We start from the raw sequence: 22,735 nt of genomic DNA on the forward strand, positions 1-22,735 counted from the left end.
CTTGTAACCTTTGTTGAACGACTGCCTTTTTGAGTACAAAATACCCATATTTTTGTGTGAGCATCTATCCCCAAACCTTTCTAAAGGGACCGCCTCGTTTCTTAAGGCTCGACCATTTTTGAAAAGAGTGATTTCATTTAAAATCCTTTCTCTCTCTCTCTTTAATTTTGGTCTGTTTGTTACTTTTTTTTGGTTTCTTTCCGATCAAAAATCTTGAATATTGCTCGCTCGCTCTCTATTATTCAAAAATGTTAGAGAAAAGGAGTCTCCGAAAAAAAGAATAAAGAAAAAATAAATCAAATAACAATGTCTTTTAAAAGAAAGAAGAAAGAAAGAAAAAAAAGGTAACTTACCAATGTCTTTTGTCCGAGAGCTGACGACTTGGCCGATTTCTTGTTTTTCAAGTTTACGGCACGCTTTGCACGTTTCACGACTAAAGAGCGCATATCTGAAATACATGAAACCAAAATTTACACATTGTGTCAAGTCTTTTTTCTTGTAATGACTTTTTTTAACTAATGCTTCTTAGGCCAGTCGTAGGCCAATTATCAAATATAATATTACAATCATATTTGTTTCCACCAATCATATTGAAGGATGAAAAAATCATTGACCAATCACAGCGCTGGATAATTTCAATTTAACCAATCAGTTTTTTAAACGATAATTAAAAAGTATATGGTTTTAAACTGATAAAGCTTTAATTTTCTAGGCTGAACTTTTCTTTCTAATCATAAGTTTAAAAGTTTATGATTATGAATCAGTTTTTTTTTCTATATATACGAGAAAAAGATTCATGACTTAAATTCCCGATTTATGTAATTGATAAATGCGATGTGGAAGCATGTAAAAGATTTATACAATATTTCTCTCATACATCCTATCTTGTCTTAGAAGGTTCTCGGTAGAGATTGAAGCAATATACCACTCCAAGAAAATGCGTTTTTTATTTAATATTATTATTTGCCATTATATTTGGTATATTTTTATTTTTATCTGTACAATAATCATCTAACAGATTCATTCAAAGATATCCTTGCTTTTTAAAAGATAAAATCTCAAAAATTCAAAATCTAGAGATTAGAATGGCATGAACAATACCATGGGAAACTTAAAAGTCAAAAATCACTGCTATTTTTAGAAGTGAATTTTATATTTTTAAGTTTTAAATTTCAGTAAATTTACTTGGATTAATATTCTACAGTTAAAAAAATAGAAAAATAAATGACTGCATTTGGGAATGCGTGAAAATTAAAATATGTAGTATAGAAGTGGAATAGAAATTGGTATATTTTAGAATTTCTAGTAGCGGAGCTCCTGTACTGCATTTTGATTCGATTTCACTGCATGGTTATTATGTGAGAAATTATCTTCATCTCGAATTAAAAAAAAAAAAGATTTTTTCCCCGATCTTATTTTTACCTTACAGTTTCATTCAAATTGTTCTCTCTGTGACTTCCGTATTGGGAGCTCCGCTTTTAGGCAGTGCCTAAATATATATATTATCGTCACTTACAGTGCGACTACAAGGCCACCCAACCAAATTAAATTTATATTACAAATCCTTTTTTTTACGCTGCAAAACAGATGAATTGATAAATTCTGGTAAACTGTTTCTTGCTCAATTCTTATCATACACACACACTCGTATAAAGTAAAATATATGCTTTTAAAAGGAAAAATATGAAAATGTGTGCAGATTCAATTAAATACTCGATAGTGATTGGCTAATTTGTATGAAAATTTGTCTGGGTAGTGGCCTTAGTTGGTGTAGTCACAATGTATAAAACAGTATTTTGGTAGGGAGACAAGTCAGACTGAGAAACCAGAGAAAATATTTGAATTGAATATTTTCTCAGAACACCAAAATTCGTGCTAGTTGACGGAACTTTTATCACTTCAGCATTAACGTCGCTCCTCCCGTGCTCCACTTTGTTTTTGCAAGGAGTGTTTATTTTTATATTACAATCACGTTATAGAGTGGGTGTCTAGTTATTACTATTATTTTTTTAAAAGTTAAAAACCAACTCATTCAACATCTTATGCAGAAGCTCCTCGCGAGATTTGGCAATACGTAAAGACACTTACAGCTGAATTGAAACAGAATTTTGCGGTGTTTGAGTATATTACGAATATTAAACACTGTGTGTAGCTATATTCGCTGCAGTATTGAATGGTAGTTAACAAGTCATAAAATTCAATCAACTGATCTTAAAATGGAAGAAAATGATTAGACATGCGAGTAAAAGTCATTAATTATTTGCATATGTAATCAAATCTTACGAATTAAACATTTAAACTCAAAAATGTTTTGAATTTTTCAATTTGCTATGCTCTTTAAGACCATAAGATTTTCATTTATTACATTTACATTTTAGTCAATTCTATGGAAAATTAATGTTTGTCACGTGACCCGCCAAGCCTCTAAAACAGAAAAAACGTCATGACAAAATCGGCTATTTCAAGAACGAGTAATCACTCCTAAAGAGAGGTCCGGAGATACCCGAGTGAATCTGAATACATTTATTTAAAACGCGAAAAAAACATTTTGATGGCGGAGTCCAGATGTATGTAACAACCGACTAAAAAGGGAGAAAAGACTGGTACTGAGTTAATAGATAGGTTTCGTATGACGGGAAAACATGCAGTACTGACTTACAGCACGTACACGGTATGAAATACCGTAACATTGAAATGGCTTCCGCTTTGCCTTCCAGTAATTCATCCAATCACAAGTCGTAGTTACGGCTACGGTAGGATACGGTACGACTACAGTATGGCTACGAATTTGCCGCATCGCTGGATCCCACTTGTACAAAAACTCCTTAAACATGTATATTTCTCAAGCGACAGCCATGTTGGATAGAAAAAGAGTTTTTTTCCCCTGTAACTTCGCATTCAAACGCTTTTAGACGGGTTTAAACAAAGAATTTTATTCTCATTAGAAAACAAAAATGGCGGCATATCGTGAAAGAGATCCAAGAAAATAAACTGTGATGGATAAAAAGCGGCTTCGTTCACAACTGACAAATCATGATGCTTGACTCACGGGTAGCCAATCCAATGAGGGGCCGTGCAAAAGGCGTGGTCAATTAATTTTTTTTCGATTCAACGTTGTTTTTTTCCCCCCCGCTATAGTTTCCTTCTATAATTCTCTCAATTTCCTCTTCCAAAAAATTCTAGCAACCATGTTGAATCGGTGGTTGTTAATGCGCATGCTCAAGCCGGTATTTGTAATTTGGATGACCCAATCTCGTACCAGAGCCTTTATTTATTTCTGCGCATGCTCGAGTTTTCGCAGTAAGAAATATAGGCTCCGAGTACGAGATCGGAAGTGTTCAAATGATCGTTGTTTAAAATGATTGCCAAGTAATCTTTCTTTTTGAATCAAAAACAACAGCAACTTTTGCTATATCACAATGTAGAGCTCAAATCACTTTTACCCGCAGGTATCCCGATTAGTGCATTTGCCTTCAGCCGATTTATGGTCAGTTGTAAACGTAATTACTTTGTTGCAATAATTGAATGAATAATAAAACGGTAAAAGCTCTCAGTCTATCTTTCATTTCAATGACAGTCAATAGCAATGAGAACGAATTCCACGCTTTCCAAAAGTCAGGCATTTTAGCTTCAGTAAAGATTCGCAGACTTACTGTGTGGACACACTAACTGGGATCAGTTGAATAAAACTGACCAATCAGATAACAGTAAACAAGACAGAGATTGAACTGATAACAGCGTTAGCCAATCAGATTATCATGTTCTCACGCTGTTATTATATCGATGTGCTATCTGATTGGCTGGTTAAATATATTGAACTAAATGTCGCAATATGATTGGTTAATGATACTAGTTTATCAAAGTGTGATCTTGATGAAGTGGGAGAGTCGTGTCGCGTGTGCAGTTTCCTGTTGCTTACAGAAAAATTGAAAGCGCTCAATCAACAACTTCAGACAGAAACCTTGTTTGGGCTGCCTGTGTTCTGCCCTATTTGTTATCCAATAAGATTTAAAGCTTAATGTCCAGTTTAATTACTGTAAATCAGCTCTAATTAAAAAAGCAATGCATGTAAGTATATAGTTCATATGTGAATCCAGGGGAGAGGATTTTTTTTTTTAATTCACCAATTAATTAAATAGCTGAGTTAAGAGGTTGTCAAAAGAAACAGAAGCCTTGCTAAGTAATAATATAACCATGATTAACCTCTTAACTGCAGTTTCTTTATATCGTCTGGATCAAACACACGTCGTCAAAACCCAGTTGACCTCAAGCGGTCAAACGTAAGACACGTCGTCTGAAATTTCCCCATTACACGCGTTGATATGATCAACATCAACACTCCTGGACTGTTTCTTGTCACGTGGTCTATAAACTTGAAGCTGATTGGTCGATTTTTGTGACGTTTCATTATTACCAATTCGAACGTTCCTAGTCGTATCCGCGTCACGCGATTTACGAAACCTCTTCTGATTGGTCGAAACTCCTGAAGTTACGTCATTGTGGTTGAGATGAGCGATACCTGATTTTTTAGCCGTATTTTGATTGGTTGACTTTCCTGAAACCCTTGGCTGTCTTTTATTTTCTTTATTATGAGAGCTACAAAACCTTTTATTTCTTTGCTCTTCTACATTAAATTCTGTCCTCATTTCTTGCAGATGAAAAGCTTCATTCTCGATTCCTTTTTGCTTAGAACTTCTATTAATATCTCTCTCCATCCCCACGAAGCCATTATTTTCATAAAAGCGAACGTTTTTCTCGGCTGGATCTTGAGCCCTAATGACAGGTGACCTTGTGGTTTGTTTTACGACACTCCATTCTCTTCCTCTCGGATCCCGTCGAGCGTTTGTTCCAGAACTCGACGTGTGCCCAATTAACTCGTCAATGTCTAATATCCTTGGATGATTCTGACCATCTTTTCTATTCTTAGACTGCATATTTCCACCGCGACTATCCAAGTTATCATTGTTTTTCCGCGTTCCCTGTTGGATTGAATGTAAACGAACATTCCTCTTGCTTTTTCGCTCCTTGTCAAGACGTGTACGCGAGCAGCAAGCACAAAAACACACCAAGCGTAGAATTTTTTTGAAAGTTAATCTTACATCCTCGTTTCTATAAGCGTAGATATAAGGGTTAATAGCGCTAGAGCTGTAATGCATCCATTTGACAACTTGAACCAGAAAGTCGTGTTCTGGATGAGATATACAATTACCGCATAGAGAAGCTACAACCGTAACAACGAAGAATGGCGCCCATGCAATCACAAAAACTCCAGTTATCACAATCACGGTTATAAAGATATTGAATTCTTTTAAATCTCCTCCAGTCGATCCCATTCTTTTTCGAGTGCTGGGCTTCCTTTGTGCTTGCCGTCGACCAACTTTTAAAATATATAAATATACAGCAACTATGATAAATAATGGGAAGACGAAGCAAGTGATCAATAAAAGCAGGCTGTATTCTTGAACCCAGTTTTTTTGTACCGTTTGTAAGACTGCCATAAATATAGAATAGAACCATGCAATGCCGATCATGTACCAGTAGAGCGAACGTGGAAGTCGTCGGTGCCTTAGAGGTGCGACAGTGAAGTACAACCTCTCGATGGCGATTGCTGTTAGTTGGAGAATAGAGGCACATCCTGTCCATATATCGAGGCATATATACACCTTGTATAACGAAGGGGTGCAATACGCGTCCATGATAACCTCTAAAGATGATATATAAGTCCAGTATGGCACCGAGAATAGGCCAATTAGAAGGTCACTAAGACCCAGACCGCAGATGAAGATATTGGTTGCTGTTCTAAGCTTCTGGTTTATTATAAACGATATTACAACGAGCCCATTACCAAGGACAATCGGAGGGATGAGGATTCCGTAGCACAGAGCTACAGCAATGGTGGTTCCTGATCTTGATAGTGAAATGACATCACACTCGTCGAAGGTGCTATTCCCAGCAGAATTTCCCGTTTCCATAGCTCACTCTGACAGATGTAGGAAATATTTCAATCGTGAGGATCCGAGGCACTTAACGCCAGGATAACCCCTTTTACTGCCATCTCTTTGTAAAAGGATTTTGATATAAACAATATAGCGATTAAACGCATCTAGTTTTCTTAATATGCACTTCATTTGCTGAGAACGCAACGATCCTTGAAGGTTTTTGTGACATTGTCAAGTGGATTATAAAGTTGAATGTTCGTTGAGCGAATCGAAATTTGAATTTCACGCATGAAAATACCAGGGATTATGACATTGTTGATAGTGCATGACCTTATACATACATCATTTATTCATTGTCTATTGAAACTTACTGCATAGATTGTGTGCTATTAAAGCAGGAAGGGGGTGGCTCGGATAGGCAGCAAGGGGCCATCTGCCGATTTAACGCTCTGTTGAAAAGATGAATCGTTGAGGCGTTAATTGAAAAAATAAAAAGAATTAGATATAGAAGTATGATTTTGATCGCTAGGGGTCATTGTGATGCTAACCTCCTTCTGGTAACGTAGTTAGGATCTCCTTGTGTGGCACACATTAAGGACAAGATAGTTCAGCTGACGCTTTTGGATGGACTTAAGCGTATATTAATGATGGTTTTGATCGCTAGGGTCACTGTGATGCTAACCTTCTTCTGGTTACCTGGTTATACGATGTCTGTGTGTGGCACACATTGAAACATTTCACAAGGACAAGATAGTTCAGCTGAGGCTGTTGGACTTAAGCTAAGATTAATGATGATTTTGATCGCTAGGGACATGTAGTATGATGCTAACCTCCTTCTGGTAACGTAGTTACGATGTCTTTGTGTGGCAAATATGAAAATGTTGATGATGATGGCAATGATTGTGACGATGATAATGATAATAATAGTGTTGCTGAGGGTAACGATGATGATAGTGATGATGATGATGATGATAGTGATGATGATGATGATGACTGACGATGAAAGTATTGCAAGAGCAGTATAGTACAGCAGTTCTTGGCGTCGTCCTTAGTGTAGGCGCAGGCAAAAGAAAACAGACCGGAGAAAAACAAAGATAAATCATCAAGACAATGAGTAATACCATGAGTTTAGTGGAGTCTATCAGTGGTAAACCAAGTAAGACAGGAAATATGGAATATTATTACGAGCATGCGCAAAGACTTATTTCGTGTTTCGTGTACTTTTGCCGAAACCACTCGACCCTAGGCCTCTCTCGTTCATTCCTCATTCATGTTTGAAAAATTACGTCGGTCGAGCGTGCGCGTGCTATGAGATCCAGTGTACATCGAGAATTTTAAATTTTCAGGCATTTTACAAGTCGGTTTATGTATAATTTTACAATAACTTACAAATTTCTCGCGCGCTGATTGGTTATTTTTTATCATCAATAAGAGGACAGACAGATAAAGCTGACGTCAACGAGCGCGCGCTCTTTCCGTTGGTTGTTTTGATCAATAAAAAATGAGAAGTTTTTATCGTTTTTCTTATTGTAAAAAACAAATAGACATCAATTTTTTATGTGTCTGTCCTCTTATTGACAATAAATTTCGTCGTCACATTGTCAAAGTAGAGTGCGGATCCACTCGGCTTCGCCTCGTGAATCCATGCTACTTTGACAATGTGATGACGCAATTTATCGTCAATAAGAGGACAGACACTCTATTTGTTAAGTGGAAAACATACTAAGTATATTGAGTTCAAGCACGTACACGGTACGGTATGCCGTAACATTGAAATGGCTTTCCATTGTGTTATTTAATGGCTTCTGACCATATATGGAATCTTTTGTTTTCAAAATGTCTACAGAAATCTTTGATACGCAAGGCGCGTTGTTACGGTTACGGTAAGATACGGTACGACTACGAAATTGCCGTATCGTTTCCCACTAGCATATACGAAAATCACTCCATGGAAACTATATCTTCGACATTCTAACACATCAAAATAAATCCAAGTTTTAAGTGAAACTACCACCAATCTTAAGCTATTAAAATCCATATATCAAGATATCGGTTAAGAAGTCTAACACATCAAAATAAATCCAAGTTTTAAGTGAAACTACCACCAATCTTAAGCTATTAAAATCCATATATCACACGCAGTTAAACGTTGTACAATCATTAAAATTTCAAGATGTTCTCGTGTCGGTGTATCAGAACTTCTTGGAACAGCCCGCCAAAGATAAGATTAGAGAAATAAATAGGGAAACGTGATACCGCTGAAGCACTTCCGTGATCATGGCTTGTTTAGTGCTATAGGATTACCTGACACTTCAAAGAGATAACCGGCTGAGGCCAGAGCCATAACATTTGTTTTTGATGAGATATTGTGTTAAGGAAAGAAAATATAAAGATGATAGATAATAAATTGATAGCTAAACTTGGTAAACACGGCGCTTAAGACAATGAAAAAGTGTCTGGGTATCTCGTTTCGGTTTGGTAAAGTTTTTCTTAAAATCACTTGAATTTACGCGGTTCTTTTCCTAATCTTGGAGCTAAGACTGAGCTAGGAATATTATACCGAAAAAACTTATCTTATTTTCTATCTCACACACACTATTTCTCTCTACTCCGTTTATAAACAGATTCCACTTCTTATTTTATCTGCTTATTCTGGTTTCCTTGCTACAGATTTTTTATACGATTCTAACTTCTTTAGATGGAAAAATAGATAAAATTTTCAGTGACTTGAGAATATCGGAAATTAAAAAAAAAAAAAAAAAAAAAAGCTAATAAAATTCTTATGTTACACTTCGGATTTCGATTCAACACCGATACAAATATCAAAAGTAATTAAATTCTTGCCGGAAGATTATACTAGAGAATGATTTTTGGAGTGACATTATTTTAATATTGTCAACGAAATCACTGAGCTAAAAAGGATTTTGTATTTAGGATTAAAAATATAAATGCATGCCTTGGCGCGACAAAACGATCACTAACAAAAAAAAAAAAAAAAAATCCTGAGAACGTTTTGGCAAACTTCTGTAAGTTTATAAAATATATCTAAATAATGTCTTTTTATCTTTTCAAAGTTTTTTTAAATTATAGATAATCAAAAAAGCCCCTAGACTAAAACTTGCTAAAATTCTGATATCTTAACAAATATTTCCAAAGAACTTTCTTATCATTAAGTCAAGGCGTTATGAATTATTTTAGAGTTTTTGGATAATCTCTAAATTACCTTTTATCGATAAAAAAAATTCAAATTTTTCTTCACTTCTGAAGTTGACCGCTTTTTTTCTGGAACTTTTAAAACCTTGTGTGGTCTCATTACGTTTCGATTAGTCCCTGAAGTTTTTAAATCGAAAATGACCAAGTAATGACTTTTAAGGTAGTGATATTTCCGATAATTTATAGTCTTTTCCTTCTGCCTGGGGTAATGTTGACTCGAGTTCCTTTGGGAAGCCATTCAACTGTTCTGTCATCACGCGTCTGTTTTGATGATTCCTTATTTAGATTTAAAAGATAAGAAAAGCCATTTTAATGCAGTCTATGACGTAATGTTATCACGAGTCATCTCTCGTGGACTACTTAAGAGGGCAGATTTTCTTGAGAGGCTAATAAAGCTAAGCTACTTGTGGGATAAAGTAACTAAAACGCAAGTTTTAAAAAGATTTAAGGAAAAATTGTTTTTATTAGAGAAGTCAGCTCAGAGCAAATCTGACAGCGTCGAACAGTGACACCTTGACGGTTTACTCCATTTCTACGAAAAAAATGTCTGCAATAAGAGCTCGAACGTCATCGCTTATTTTTCAAGAATCGCCAACGAAGGATAAAAAAGCGAAGACCGCCAAGGGAGGAAACATGACTCCGATAGATTTAATTCTTCTTTCGCGAGACTTTTTCTTGATGAACGGCGAACCTGAAGAAAAGTTGCGCCTACGAAAAATGTTTCAGGGCTGTAACGTGGACCAAATCACAGCAACTGGGGTGACGGCACTCACACAGAGCGCATTGGATGGACGGCTTGAAAACATCAAGCTGCTTATCGAACTTGGAGCGGATGTAAACAAGAAAGACAGATTTGGGTGGACCCCTCTTCACTATGCTGTAAGCGAAGGATACGACCAAATTTGTCGATATTTGTTAAATCATGGGGCTAATGCTCGGATTGAGAACGCTGAGGGTGAATTCCCTGTTGAACTTGCGGATCAAGAGAACATTGCGAGTTTAATGCTCGATGCTACAATCAATATGCGAAGACTTTCAGTCGAGGACTAAAAATATTTCCCCCCTTCATTAAAAATGCAAATAAACTAAACTTTTGAAGGATTTTTTAAAACGCGACTCTCAACATGAGAGTGGAAGACTTACATTCCAATTGAAGTCAACGTTCAAGTGTTTACGAAGGACAAACTACGTCATCGATGGCATGGTTCAGCCGTGTTTACTCGCATATAAAGAACTCAAGAAGAACTAAGGCCAATATTGTAAAAAGGATTGCACAAAAGGACAATTCATGCATATAAAGATATATATATATATATATCTTTATATATTAAATAATGTAGCTAAGAAAAAAGAAAAGTTGTAAAAAAATTTTTTAAAAGAATTAAAATTGTAAGCTTTCTACTTCGGGTTTTCTGGAAACCCTTGCAAATGTTCGCTTCTTTGTAAAAAAAAGCATAAGTAATTTTTGATACATTTTGAAATAGTTTCTTTTTCAAAAAGTTCGGAATTCTCAAATGAGTAAAGAAATTTTTCATTTTAAAAAAAATTTATTCAGCTAAAAGTATTTTCAAAATTTGGTGAAAAAGCTTGAGTATTGAATCAGTTTTTCCGGTACAACAGGAACTACAAGAAAGTATGCATCCTATAAAGAGGATTTCGAATTTCGTTGCGACTTCGCGTGCAAAATCCAATGTTGTTTCTACAAAACAATATTTGTTAACAATATTTGATAAATAAAGTTTTTATCTTAGACCTATCTCTTCGCTCCCTCTTTTATTGAAGTGTTATTTGGCAGGTTATCAAACGAATGGCTTGTCGTCGTGATATAGTCAAGCGCGGTCTGAAAACATTTTAAAATTTGGTCTTTGAATTATTTCAAAAATTATTTAACTGTAAAGGGGAGTTAAAACGGAAAAATACTGGTTGGTTGTCTCTGAATCTTCACTCATTTTCATGGGTTTAAGCGTTTGCTTGAGAGTTTAGTGAAGTGACCCTGACATATTTGTGCAGCACTCGATGAATGAGCATTTCCAAACCATCAACCTGAGCTGTTCGTTTACATTTGCATGTGATGGAATTTAAAATATTTGCGTGACTTTAAGTTAAACATCAAACGATAAGTTATCTCCAATGATTTACCGAGATGATGAAAATTACGATGGTGTTCTAACAGCTGCGAATCTTGTATAACCTAAGGTGAAATCTTAAGTTATCACTGGCTTCACAAGGAAAATTCTATACGAGATACGGCAAGGCCGTATGCAAACGAACTGCTTCAAGTCCTTCAAATTCCTAAATTAAAATTCCTACAATTTAAAAAATGTTGAGGCAAAAAAAAACTCAAACGATGAAAACCGTTTTCTTAAATAATTCTTTAAGTTTAAAATTAAAAACATTTTTGTCTGACATTTAAAAAAACTTGCTAGTTATTTTGAAAATTTTGAAGTTAAATTGTTATTTTTAGTGAGAAGGAAATTACGAAACCCAGTGAGCTTGACCATTCGTTTTTTCTTGTTCCCTAACGCGTATTCCATCACGTAATGCTTATTGAATTTAAGACAAATTTTATCATAAATTTCAAATTCATATTTCTCTTCAAGTACCAATTAATATTCGCGTCAATATAGATATCGAAGCAGTTTAGCGGCCTTTTCGCTTCGATGTTTTAGTCGTCTTGCATGAAAAAGCCCATAAATGTACTTGAAAATAGCGCAGCGCAACCGTGACGTCATAAAAACGAAGACAAAGGCGAAATTCGGACAAACAAACTTACAAGTTTACTTTCAGCAGATAATTTTCACAGCCGATCGCAGTTGATCTTAGTTTACATGGGTTATTATTATAACTTTAAGTAAAAATAATAAAATCGGTTCGTATAATCCTCGTAGCGGTTAAACAGAATGCAATGTTTGTCCGAATCTTTAAGCTATTTTTATATTCAGTGCGCTGCGCGTATTATGATAAGATGAAGCAAACAAGAAAAAGTTTTTACCGATTTCTAAGGTTCTATTTTAACTACAGATGAAATTTTTTTCTTTCCTTGCTTATTTTTCTTTCCTTTTTGTTTTCCTCTCGCTTTCTTTCATCTCGCTTCGCTTCTCACTCTACTCTTCTTACATTTCCTTTCCGTTCCTTTCTTCTCTCTTCTCTTCTTTTGTGTTTTTTCCCCTCATTTAAACCTCCTTATTTTGTTCTATGCGGCTCTCACTTTCCTCCATCTTTCCTCTCTCATTCCTTCCTCTTTCCTCCTCTCTCTTCCTTAATTCCTTCCTTGCTTGGTCCTTCGATCATTATTACGTCGATCTACTGAGATTTTGAGGTTCACAAAATAACCCTTTCTTTGCACTTTCCCCTCAAAAACAGCACGTTCCTGTCACTCTCGTGCAAACCTTCCGGCTCCAACGACAAAAATAAATCTAAACCAGCGGCCCGAGATGAAGTAATTCTAAGATTACATATCCATAAACAGTTTTTGTATTGCATATAGATAAGATATCTTACTTTATCTAAAAGTAAATTTTACTGCGTGCCTGCACTCGAAGCAGTCGTGAAATTATTATGATCTTTATGTGATAGCGATGTCTTTCCTGTTGTGTCACTTGTAATAGCAGGGCGACACGCAAGAAGAAACATAAAAATGATCTGTCGTCACTTGCTATTAGGAGCCAAAATCTCCACAAGTATCTCAAACAAAACGCATTGTCCAGCCACAGGTAACCCAAACAAAACAAACGGGTAACCCAAAAATGCATTAGGCGCTTATATCACTGTCAGTAATGATCGATCAATTTACTCAATGGAATGTGAAGCTTCTAATCAATATCGAATCTGAAAAATTAATGCATAAGTAAGACAAGACAAAATAAAGAAACCGATGTTGCGAAGCAGATCGGATTTAGGATAAGCTGTAAATACAAATCATTAAGAATGCCTTTGTCTTCAAGACTATGAGTCCACTGACCAAAAAGACTGCGGTCCCACTATCAATAAAACAAAGGAAAGAAAGAAGCTTCGTGATTGGATGGTTTATATTTTAGTCATGTTTGATTGGCTTAGACATGAAGCCAATTAAGTGTTAGGGAAACACAGTAAATTCCGTCCTGAGTTTTACATTTATTTAATTAAGATGATATTATTTATACTTTTATTTTTTTAAACATTTAGTTCTATTGTGGTTTACAAGCTTTACTTTGTTTTAATTCTTTTAAAGCTTTCATATCTTTTTCAACTTTAAGCGTTATAGTATTTTATTGAATATTTTAAAAATATCTTTAATTTGATAAAATAAATCTTAATATTGTTTTTAAATCTTGGGATATTTTTCTCTGCTGGCAGGGGCAGCAAAAGAAAAAGAAAAAAAAGGAGACCGTCAGCAGAAAAGGGATATTTCCTGTTCATTTTACAGTATTGTTTAGTGGCAGTCATTCATAATATATTTATTTCATATCCCCATTCAAACTATATTTTCAACCCATATTTTCAACCTTTTTTGCAGCACCAATATTCTAAATAAAACAGCACCACAGGGTACCCACGAGTAAAATGTCTGTATAACACAGGGAACCCAACTTAATCATTATCGTCATGATCTCACCGTGCTTAAAATTCCCTGCAGACAATGAATCCGTTTATTAACTGCCCTGTCTACAATTAATAATACCGCTTACTTTCAAAAAATCGGAAGCCAACTAACGTACTAACTTCCTTACCACAGCCAGCCCATCACTACGACTAAAATATCAGATTACTGACTACTAACCAGGCCATCATATGCTGCTCTCATCCATGTTGCCACTGCAACAGCACCAGGGTCTGGATTCTTCAGATGCTCGGCACTTACATAGCTAGAGCGACCAGCCCTGGCCTGCATGTGAGCAGTAGCCTGGGCACCATCTTCAGCAGCCTTCGAGGGAGAACGAGATTCAGAATAAATTAAGCACCAATAAACGCAATGATATCTTATGCAATATTTTATTAGAAAATAGTGTAACTTTATTCATGTGCAACTTGTAATATCTGACTTTTTTGCAACTTGCAGAAATCTTTTCAAAACAAGCTGCAATGCAATTTTGGGGCGTCCAGCCTGCAATTTTTTTTCCCTGCAAATCGAGATGCATGAGAATTTGCTTGTTACATCGCCTTAAAAAGAATACGAAGGAGCGAAAATTTAATTTACCTTCACTGCCAGCTCTAAAGCATCCAGAAGCTTTGTTTCTTTACTCTGCTGCTGTTTCAAGACAACACTAGCAGGGTTTAGAGCATCTATCTGTAAAACAGCATTACAAACTGCCTTTATATCAACCATTGAGTGGTAAATCCAATTAGATTGATTTATTTATTAGCCATCTGAGTTTGCAGTGCATTGTTGGACCGTTTAAGGAGATGAAATAAATGCCATTTTGGAAATATGTCTGGGTGGTCTTATAATCGGGGCGGGGGAACTCATAACCAGGGGGTTCATAATAGGGGGCTAATAACCAGGAGAGGGGGACTAATAATCAGGGGGGGCTAATAACCAGGGGAGGGGGACTAATAATCAGGGGGGGCTAATAACCAGGGGAGGGGGACTAATAATCAGGGGGGGCTTATATCAGGGTGGGCTTCTAATCAGTGGAGCTCATAATCAAAGGGGTGGGGGGGCTTATAACTGGGATTCTATGGTGTTTGACTTGCATTTCAGCCATTGCCAGTACTGGCCTGCTATTTTGAACCCTGAGAGTCTGTCATTAATTATACTTACCATAGTTCTGTCACCAGGTTCAGCACCCCCGTATCTGTAACAAACAATAGGAAATAAATGTAACTTATTCAATGTTCAAGTTTCAGAGTTCTAACCATGTAGCAAACTATAACAACCAGTACCTCATTATGGACTGCACGGCAGCTTCAAGTCCTTTAGACCATGATTGCAGGGAGGTGTCAGTTTTTAGTGCTGATGCAACACCAACGAGAAGCAGACTATAAAACTGAAGACAATAAATAAATAAGAAGTTTATAATCAATTGCAAAGAAAACGAAGATTGGAATAGGGTGTCAGCCTTCCTCTATTTCAAAAAATGGTTGGTAAAAGTTTTGTTTCATGTAGACTGCAAGCTAAGTCCCTCTATTTCCCTGGTCACTGTCCATCTGTCTGTCTGTGTTCATGGTTGAGGAAGATTGGTTAGGAGCTCCCCCAGGGACTTTTGACTTGTAACCAATCTTCCTCGACCAATCGACACTGGACAGACAGACAGACAGTGACCAAGGGAAATAGAGGGACTTAGCTCACAGTCTATGTTGCATGTGGTATGCTGCTTTTTGCACTTTGCTTATCAAGCTTGAAATGTATATCCATAAGTAAATTAATAATTCAAGCAAAGAAGAAAATGTGCCAGGAAAAATGTGTAGAAAAAGTTTGGGAAATTTTTATATTGTTGTGATCTTTAGGTGATTGATTTAAATTGTCCATAGTGTATTTCCAGCTTGGTATGCAACATGCAACAGCGGTATACATAATGCCATTTTCAAATCTAGATGCTGTACTTTCCTGCTATTGTTTTGTTATATAAAAAGCACTCACTACAGCATATATGGTCCATACAATCATTTAAAATGTTCCTCTTCCATAAAACTTTCCTGAGGTAGCAGGCATGGTGCATTGTGGTCTAGCTTGAGTACAAACATCTTTGATTTACCATGCCTTATACGGTGCTGTTTGTATCCAAGCTAGACCATGATGCATCATGTTTACCAATGAGTAACTTACCACTCCAGAGCTGCCTCCCATACTGTCCTCTACCACATTGGCTATAGCTAGTAGTGTCTCATGGATATGATAACAGGCAAGACCTGGAGAATCTTTTGACCCTAGGGCTTTCTTGATGCCTTCCATGGATTAAAAATTTAAAAAAAAGATGAAGTCATTTATAACCAAATTCTCCAATTCATGTGCTTAAGCTTTACTTCTTTCTTCTGTTTTGTTTTGTTAAGTTTTGTTAGTATACAACATCATCATCATCATCACCATCATCAGTGTCGTCATCATCAGAATCATAGTCATCATCACCAACACCATCATCACTCACAATCTTCATTGTCAACATTAACATCAATATCACTATCATTATCCCCATCAATCATCATGATTGGTCATCATCACCTTCAGTCATCATCATCATCAATCATCACAGTCATCAGTCATCATCATCATCAGTCATCATCTTTATCAGTCATCATCATCATCATCATCATCATCAGTCATCATCATCATCAGTCATCTTTATCAGTCATCGTTATCGTCATCAGTCATCATCTTTATCAGTCATCGTCATCATCATCAGTCATCATCATCATCACCATTATCATCATGTTCAACACCATCACAATACGATGTGCTTTATTTGTACCAGAGATTACAATAGGGAGAAATATAGATATAAGTACATTTACCAAACAATGGTAGAGGTTACCTAGAATAACTATGAGAGCTAAATGAGCTTAGGTAACATACTAACATACATACCGTCTGCTCCACGTTTTAAAGTTGATCCACAGTCTCCATCCCCTGATATGTTATCCAATTCATTCAGTTTTCCCTCAGCAGAAATTATAGCATCTGTGACTTTACTCAGGATATTAAAGACACACTGACCTTAAAAGACAAAAACACTTTATTGTGGACAATAATTAGAATGCAAGCAGTCTCTCTTTTGGCCTCTTCCCATTTTCCTTTGCCAAGCAGGGATTCAATAGGACATAAGATTAGTGGAAGGATAGATGGCAAAGATGGATGAAAGTATGGATTTGATCAATGGGGAAATGGAGTGGAGGGATGTTATAAATGGATAGTTGTAATGATAAATGGGATGAATGAATAAATAGGATGGAAGAATGGGTGGTAGGGGTTGATAAATTTGAATGATGGAATTTGAATAAGTGGATGAATGGGACTAATGGATAGGATAAATTAATGTAATTAGGATGGAATAAATGGAGGGTTCAAAGGATTGATAGAACAAATGGAATGGAAGGATGGATGAAAGGAATTGAATAGGATGAATGGATATTATCGACTGACTGAATTGAATGCTACCTTCAGCATTTAGCTTTTCTGTTGTATGTTTCTTTTTGGCACTGTCATCATCCTTCATAATGTCAAACTCTAGAGGCTTCTTATCGTGCCGCAGAAACCCGGTTGCAGCTGAAATGGATGCTCTTGGCCAGGACGGCGCAGTGGTTTCGCTGTCTGCATTTAGGGAAATGTATATTTATTACAATGGAACGTTTTGTATTTGATATATCCATCAAATGTAATGCAATATTTTCTATTTTCTTAAGACGTCTTCAGCATCCCCTTTGCACATTGGAATCCTAGCTTTTGATCACAGAACCAAATATAGAGTTTCAACCATGGTTCAAGACACTTAATGACACACCCAAACTATCTCCTCAGACAAGGCCATAGCCACCACTTGGATAGTGATCTGTTTTTTTAAAGAAGTGGTCCTGATTTTTTTATTTATTTGTGTAATAAATATTTTTTACAAGGTGAAAAGATGGTTCTGAAGGAAAAAAGTGGTGCAGTTGAATCTGACCAACCATACTGGTGACTAAGGCCCTGTCAGATTGTTTAAACTGAAATCCACTGTCTTACAGGATTGATAAGGACTATTTATCTGTTATAACTTCCCTTTTAGACTCAAAATTATGACCACCAACTTAAACAAGTTTAAAAAAGATTGTCTACTATGGGAAGCACCGGTGGCGTGTGCTGCTAATGCACCACCTCTCACCAATGCGGCCTGAGTTCGAGTCCTGCGCATCTCGATGTCATATGTGAGTAGAGTTATTTGTTGGTTCTCTCCTGTGCTTTGAGGGTTTTTCTCCGGGTTCTCTGGTTTTCCTCCCTCCTCAAAAATCAACTTCTAAATTCTAATTCGATCTTTGGGCTTTCACCTAGTTGGAGCCTAACGTGTTGTGATTGTCCCACACTGTGATACAACAGCGAAAAGCTTTGTAGATTTAGTGGTGGGTGCAAGTGCCAGCGACCCCCCCTGACCTTTTACTTTGGTTAGCCATAGAGGTTCCTATATTCGCTATACGGGTACATGCCACCAAACAGGGTATGGTTTTAGTGAGTCTACTCTGAAACAGGGTATATAAAATGACCCTTGCTCTGGAACAGGGTAACTATTTTCACAATACCAGAACAGGGTTTGGTTTTTAGTGGTCTTAATCTGGAACAGGTAATGAATTTCAGCGATTTTACTCTGGAACAGGATCAGGGTCCAGAGGCCTCAGCGGTACATCCCTACCCTAAACAGGCAAGAGTACCCCCCCTCCCCCCAGGATGACAGCAAAGTTTTCCACCCACTCTTTTTTCAATTCCTAGAGATTCCTCTATAAAAGCTGAAGTTGGTTCATTTGTTTGTTTAATAGTTTTTAAAGCTCATGCTCAACTCACCTAAACAATGAGTCCTTGTTTTGTCCAAATGAAGCAGGGTAACAGACACTCCAGCCATCTCAATAGAGGTCATCAAAGTGCCACAGTACACCCTATCCACTGCAACACCTCTAGTAGACACTGAACAACTATCACAATACAAAGGCAGATCACTAATTCTTAAAAGTGATTGGTTTTACATGTGTAAATGTGTGTGTTAATCAAAGCCTCAATTAAGGGTGGCATATCACTAGTGCTTTCACCTCATGAGTTTGATTTCTGGAGTCTGCATCACATGTGAGCAGAATTTGTTCGCTCTCTCCCTTGAGTTGAAAGTTTTTGTATAGTTTCTTCTCCAGTTTTTTGTCCCTCCGCAAGACAGTACCTAACATGTATGCTATAGTTCATTTCCATGGGTGAGTTAGCCAAGCCCTGACTTTGATCAGCCCAGAAGTTGTTTGAAATTAAGGGTCTTTCAGAAAAAAATTAAGGAGTACGTACATTATAGGGGGTGGAAAAAAATACTAAACTAAAGGAACGTACAAGTATTTAAAATGGAGCTGAGATATAGAAGAGATAACTAGCTAAAAACTGGTGTGAGCTGCGTCGGTGATTCTAATGAAACAGTAATAATAAAAAGGTAAATTTAACACCATGAAAAGATGAAAAAACTTTCTGACGTTTAGGATGCTAGTCCTTCGTTGGAGTAAAAGAGGGATATATTTCATTAATATGAAATATGAATCTGATCAGGCTATGGACTACCCTAGTGCTGCCAGTGCAATATACATCATGACAGCTCCATAACATTTCTTACCCAGATACTGAATGGTAGCTCTGGCCACAATATTCATCTCCAAGTAAGAAGTGCCTCCAAGATTGTTGATAACCAGAGCCACATGATCTCCTGTAAATAATACATACCGCGTGAATAGTGGTTAATGGTAACCATGACCACGTGAATAGTGGTTAATGGTAACCATCAGTGTTACCATGGTAATAATCACAATGAAAGCCACTTAATCCAAACAATTTCAGCACGAACCATGAATTGAATATAAGGCTGATATGGTTGCCTATATGCATAAGACAGTGAAACAGGATGCAATCTATGCTACCTCATATGCTATCTGTGCACAACAGGGAAATGTGGACTATTTTGCATTTCTTTTATTTTCCTCCATCCACAAAACCAAAAAGTGTGTTGAGAGAATATAATTCTTTGGTAAAGTATTTGATTATTCATGTGTCTTCTCATGCACAACTATGAAGCAAAGAATATTATATTCTCTTGGGAATGACAACATTATTTAAATGTTGCCATGGAAACTGCAAAAGCAAATGCCAACCAAGTACTGAATTTTTTAGCCCCCTCCCCCCAACCCCTGCGCTGGAGAGCCCTTTTTCCCTCTTACCTTCTCCCAAGTCTCTCTCTGAACCTCCAGAGAGCCGCTATGCAGACTATGATTTTTTAAAATAATTATACCTTTTTGTAATGTCATCTTATGGATTGCATCTTCCTTGGTGTTTGTCATATGTTCTATCATAGTCTTTACAATGCTATCTACTGGTTGAATCTGTACAATATTTTTCAAGATCATGTTAGTTGTATTGTTCGGTCATGCTTTCGCATAACAATTTTCCAAAAAAATAATTTAAATTCATGAGTATTATTTCTTCGTCTAACAATGGGGAAGAAACATTTGGGAAGCAATGTTGTATGCACTGTAAATGCACTGCCTTTCTCCAGCGTCCTCATGGGTTCGGTAACTGGAATTGTCTTAATTATTATTTTGCAAGTAGAGTTGCTTATAGGTTCTCTTCTGTGCTTCAAGGGTTTTTCTGAATTCTTCAGTTTTTCTCCCTCCACAAAAATCAATAAATTTATTATTACCACTCTTTTCACTGCAACGCACTGATCGAGACAACAATATTGCAACAGGGAATTTGGTTATCAAATAAATTGGTCGGTACGTTTATAAAATATAAAGGTACCAACCAATTTATTTGATTGAAGGAAGTGTATTACCCAATTTCCCTGTCGGGATTGTTGTCTCAATCGATCAGCTTGTAGCAATGAAAAGAGTTGTAAACTATAATTTGATCACGGAACGAAGGCAACAGGTTTCTTAAACATTGGCTATTAAGTGCTACCCTGGTAAAATAAGAATGATACAGTATAACTATAAGGAATTAAATGTTTGAAGCCTCTTGCCATGATATATTTTAATAAGGGATTCGTACCTTAATCCGTTTAACTCCTGGCTCACCATGGATTCCTGAAAGGCAAAATACAAGCTTGTATTAATTAATACATTATCATTATCATCATCACCATCATTCATCATTCATCATTCATCATTCAACATCAACATCAATCATCATCCATCATCATCAATTTATTGTCTTCATTGTCATAATTTAGTCGGATTATCCGTAACATCCTGCTTATCATCATCATTATATATAAATCATCTGATATCATCAGGCATCATTATCATCATTATTATCATCAGTATCATTCTCATAATAATCATCATCACCATAATTATCGGGTCATAATGATACAAATGATCCCAACATGCAATGACTCACCAAGGCCTAGTTCTATTTCATCTTCAGCCAATGAGAATGATGGGCCTGAGCCAGGAATAGTGCAGGGAGAGAGACTAACACTCATTGTACCTAGAATCAAATAAAAGTATTTTTTTTACTATATAACTCATATTTTATGACCATTACTCCCTGTAGGCCATAAGGGGGCTCTTCCATGAGGATTGCCCCACAGACACTACCCAGGGGGGGATCCAGGGGTATAAATTATAAAAAAATTATTGTAATGGAAAGTTCACATTTTTACTGATGACCCTCCCATCTGAAGCCCCATCCCTCTTCCAATAAAAAAACATACCTTTCCTAATAAACTGAAAACATTTTATTTTATTTTCCATTGTACATTTTCTATATTATATGCTTTTTTTTTCCTTTCTAGTCATTACATGCAATTTCCCACGATGTAATCTCAATTGTACTTTTCTATATATATGTGTTTTTTTTGATTATATGTTAAACTTCTTTTTTTCCTTTTTCCTTCAACTCCAGAAACCTTGTAATTATTGTTAACTGTGTAATCTCCCACGATGGGCCTAGCTCTTGGAGAGAACTCAGAGAGTTAATATTTCTAAATAAAAAAATAAAAAAACATTTTATCTGAACAACCTTTCAATATGTTTACACTTAATAAAGTTTTCAAATTCAACTGACAAGATATTTTTACCCTTTTTCCTGCCTTTTATGGGTTTCCTGTGGTATGGACACGAGGTACCCTGTAACAGTCACCCTCCTTATATTTACCATTTACAAAATAAAAAATTGGACCAAATTTGCTTAGACCTTTAAGATCTCAATAACACACACCACTGCTATGTTCAATATTTACAACATACCACATGCAGCTCAAATGTAATTTTTTACAGAGGGAAGAAAACCAGAGAACCAAGAGAAAAAAACTTATGATATTAGGAAGAGAATAATAGTTTGGTTTGACTGACTTACCCATGGATTGAGCTGCAGCTTTGGCAACAGACACTATCTCTTCAAGACTCTTTCCCTCTTCAGCCAACGAACCAGCGATCTTGTTTAGAGGAAAACAAATAATATAATATATTATATTAATTTTATTATATTAGATCACCACATTATTTTAAATTGCTATGTGCTAATCAAAACAAACATCACAGGTTTGTACGAATCCCCTAACTAATGACAACTACAAACTGTCCCTAACTGGAGTGTCTCTTTAGTTCTCAATGGTTAGCCCATCACAAATTTGCAGTCCCCTTCCCATCAGCAACTGGTGCAGATCCAGGAATTTTTCAAGGGGGGTGGGGGGCACCATCCAGGACTTTTGTCTAGGAGGTGGTGCACCTTTTGCTTACAAACTCAAACACCAATATTGCAGTAGATATCAGCTCATCTAGTGGGGTGCGCTCCCCCTGTACCCCATCCCTAGATCCACCCCTGACCAATGTATAGTTATAGTTTAATATCAGCGGCTCAACCTCCATCCCCCCCTAACCAATTTAAATCCTGGATAGGTCACTGCCACAGCAAGCATTGCAAAGAAAACATTATCAAATGTAATCTTATTAATAACAAGTTA

At 36.4% G+C, this 22,735-nt stretch overlaps 3 protein-coding genes across 5 annotated transcripts in view; 1 reads left to right on the top strand and 2 right to left on the bottom strand.

Annotated features, from left to right (window-relative positions):
- The window catches only part of LOC116305169 (triokinase/FMN cyclase), a 31,539-nt gene that overhangs the window by 8,026 nt on the left and 778 nt on the right, over positions 1 to 22,735 (bottom strand). For 2 of the 3 annotated variants that reach the window (XR_016121802.1, XR_016121801.1), the window contains exons 2-15: positions 22,129 to 22,207; positions 21,169 to 21,258; positions 20,818 to 20,852; positions 20,060 to 20,150; positions 19,391 to 19,480; positions 18,595 to 18,714; positions 17,224 to 17,376; positions 16,654 to 16,782; positions 15,898 to 16,016; positions 15,015 to 15,118; positions 14,893 to 14,926; positions 14,329 to 14,418; positions 13,912 to 14,055; positions 354 to 448 (exon numbers count right to left, since the gene is read on the bottom strand). Coding sequence is in view for 1 of the 3 variants with exons in the window: in XM_031715028.2 (XP_031570888.2) it covers positions 13,897 to 14,055; positions 14,329 to 14,418; positions 14,893 to 14,926; positions 15,015 to 15,118; positions 15,898 to 16,016; positions 16,654 to 16,782; positions 17,224 to 17,376; positions 18,595 to 18,714; positions 19,391 to 19,480; positions 20,060 to 20,150; positions 20,818 to 20,852; positions 21,169 to 21,258; positions 22,129 to 22,207 (1,293 nt within the window). In the remaining 2 variants the exon portion in view is untranslated. Of the gene's footprint in view, positions 1 to 353; positions 449 to 13,253; positions 14,056 to 14,328; positions 14,419 to 14,892; positions 14,927 to 15,014; positions 15,119 to 15,897; positions 16,017 to 16,653; positions 16,783 to 17,223; positions 17,377 to 18,594; positions 18,715 to 19,390; positions 19,481 to 20,059; positions 20,151 to 20,817; positions 20,853 to 21,168; positions 21,259 to 22,128; positions 22,208 to 22,735 lie in introns of those variants that run through there. The other variant, XM_031715028.2, reaches the window with a different exon arrangement.
- Positions 2,918 to 6,214, bottom strand: LOC116305186 (uncharacterized). Its single transcript, XM_031715044.2, has one exon. It carries the CDS (start codon positions 5,970 to 5,972, stop codon positions 4,275 to 4,277), a length of 1,698 nt encoding a protein of 565 aa, XP_031570904.2. The 5' UTR covers positions 5,973 to 6,214; the 3' UTR covers positions 2,918 to 4,274.
- On the top strand, positions 9,532 to 10,908 carry LOC116305207 (protein phosphatase 1 regulatory subunit 27). The gene has a single exon (XM_031715066.2). The coding sequence runs from the start codon at positions 9,696 to 9,698 to the stop codon at positions 10,200 to 10,202; it is 507 nt and encodes a 168-aa protein (XP_031570926.1). The 5' UTR covers positions 9,532 to 9,695; the 3' UTR covers positions 10,203 to 10,908.

Source organism: Actinia tenebrosa, unplaced genomic scaffold, assembly GCF_029948245.1.
Source record: "Actinia tenebrosa isolate PJP-AT-01 unplaced genomic scaffold, QUT_ActTen_1.0 PGA_scaffold8__29_contigs__length_14323225, whole genome shotgun sequence".
NCBI lineage: Eukaryota > Metazoa > Cnidaria > Anthozoa > Actiniaria > Actiniidae > Actinia > Actinia tenebrosa.

Coding starts and splice junctions, on each gene's coding strand:
- LOC116305207 (XM_031715066.2), top strand. CDS start 9,696: ATGTCTGCAATAAGAGCTCGAACGTCATCGCTTATTTTTCAAGAATCG.
- LOC116305186 (XM_031715044.2), bottom strand. CDS start 5,972: ATGGAAACGGGAAATTCTGCTGGGAATAGCACCTTCGACGAGTGTGAT.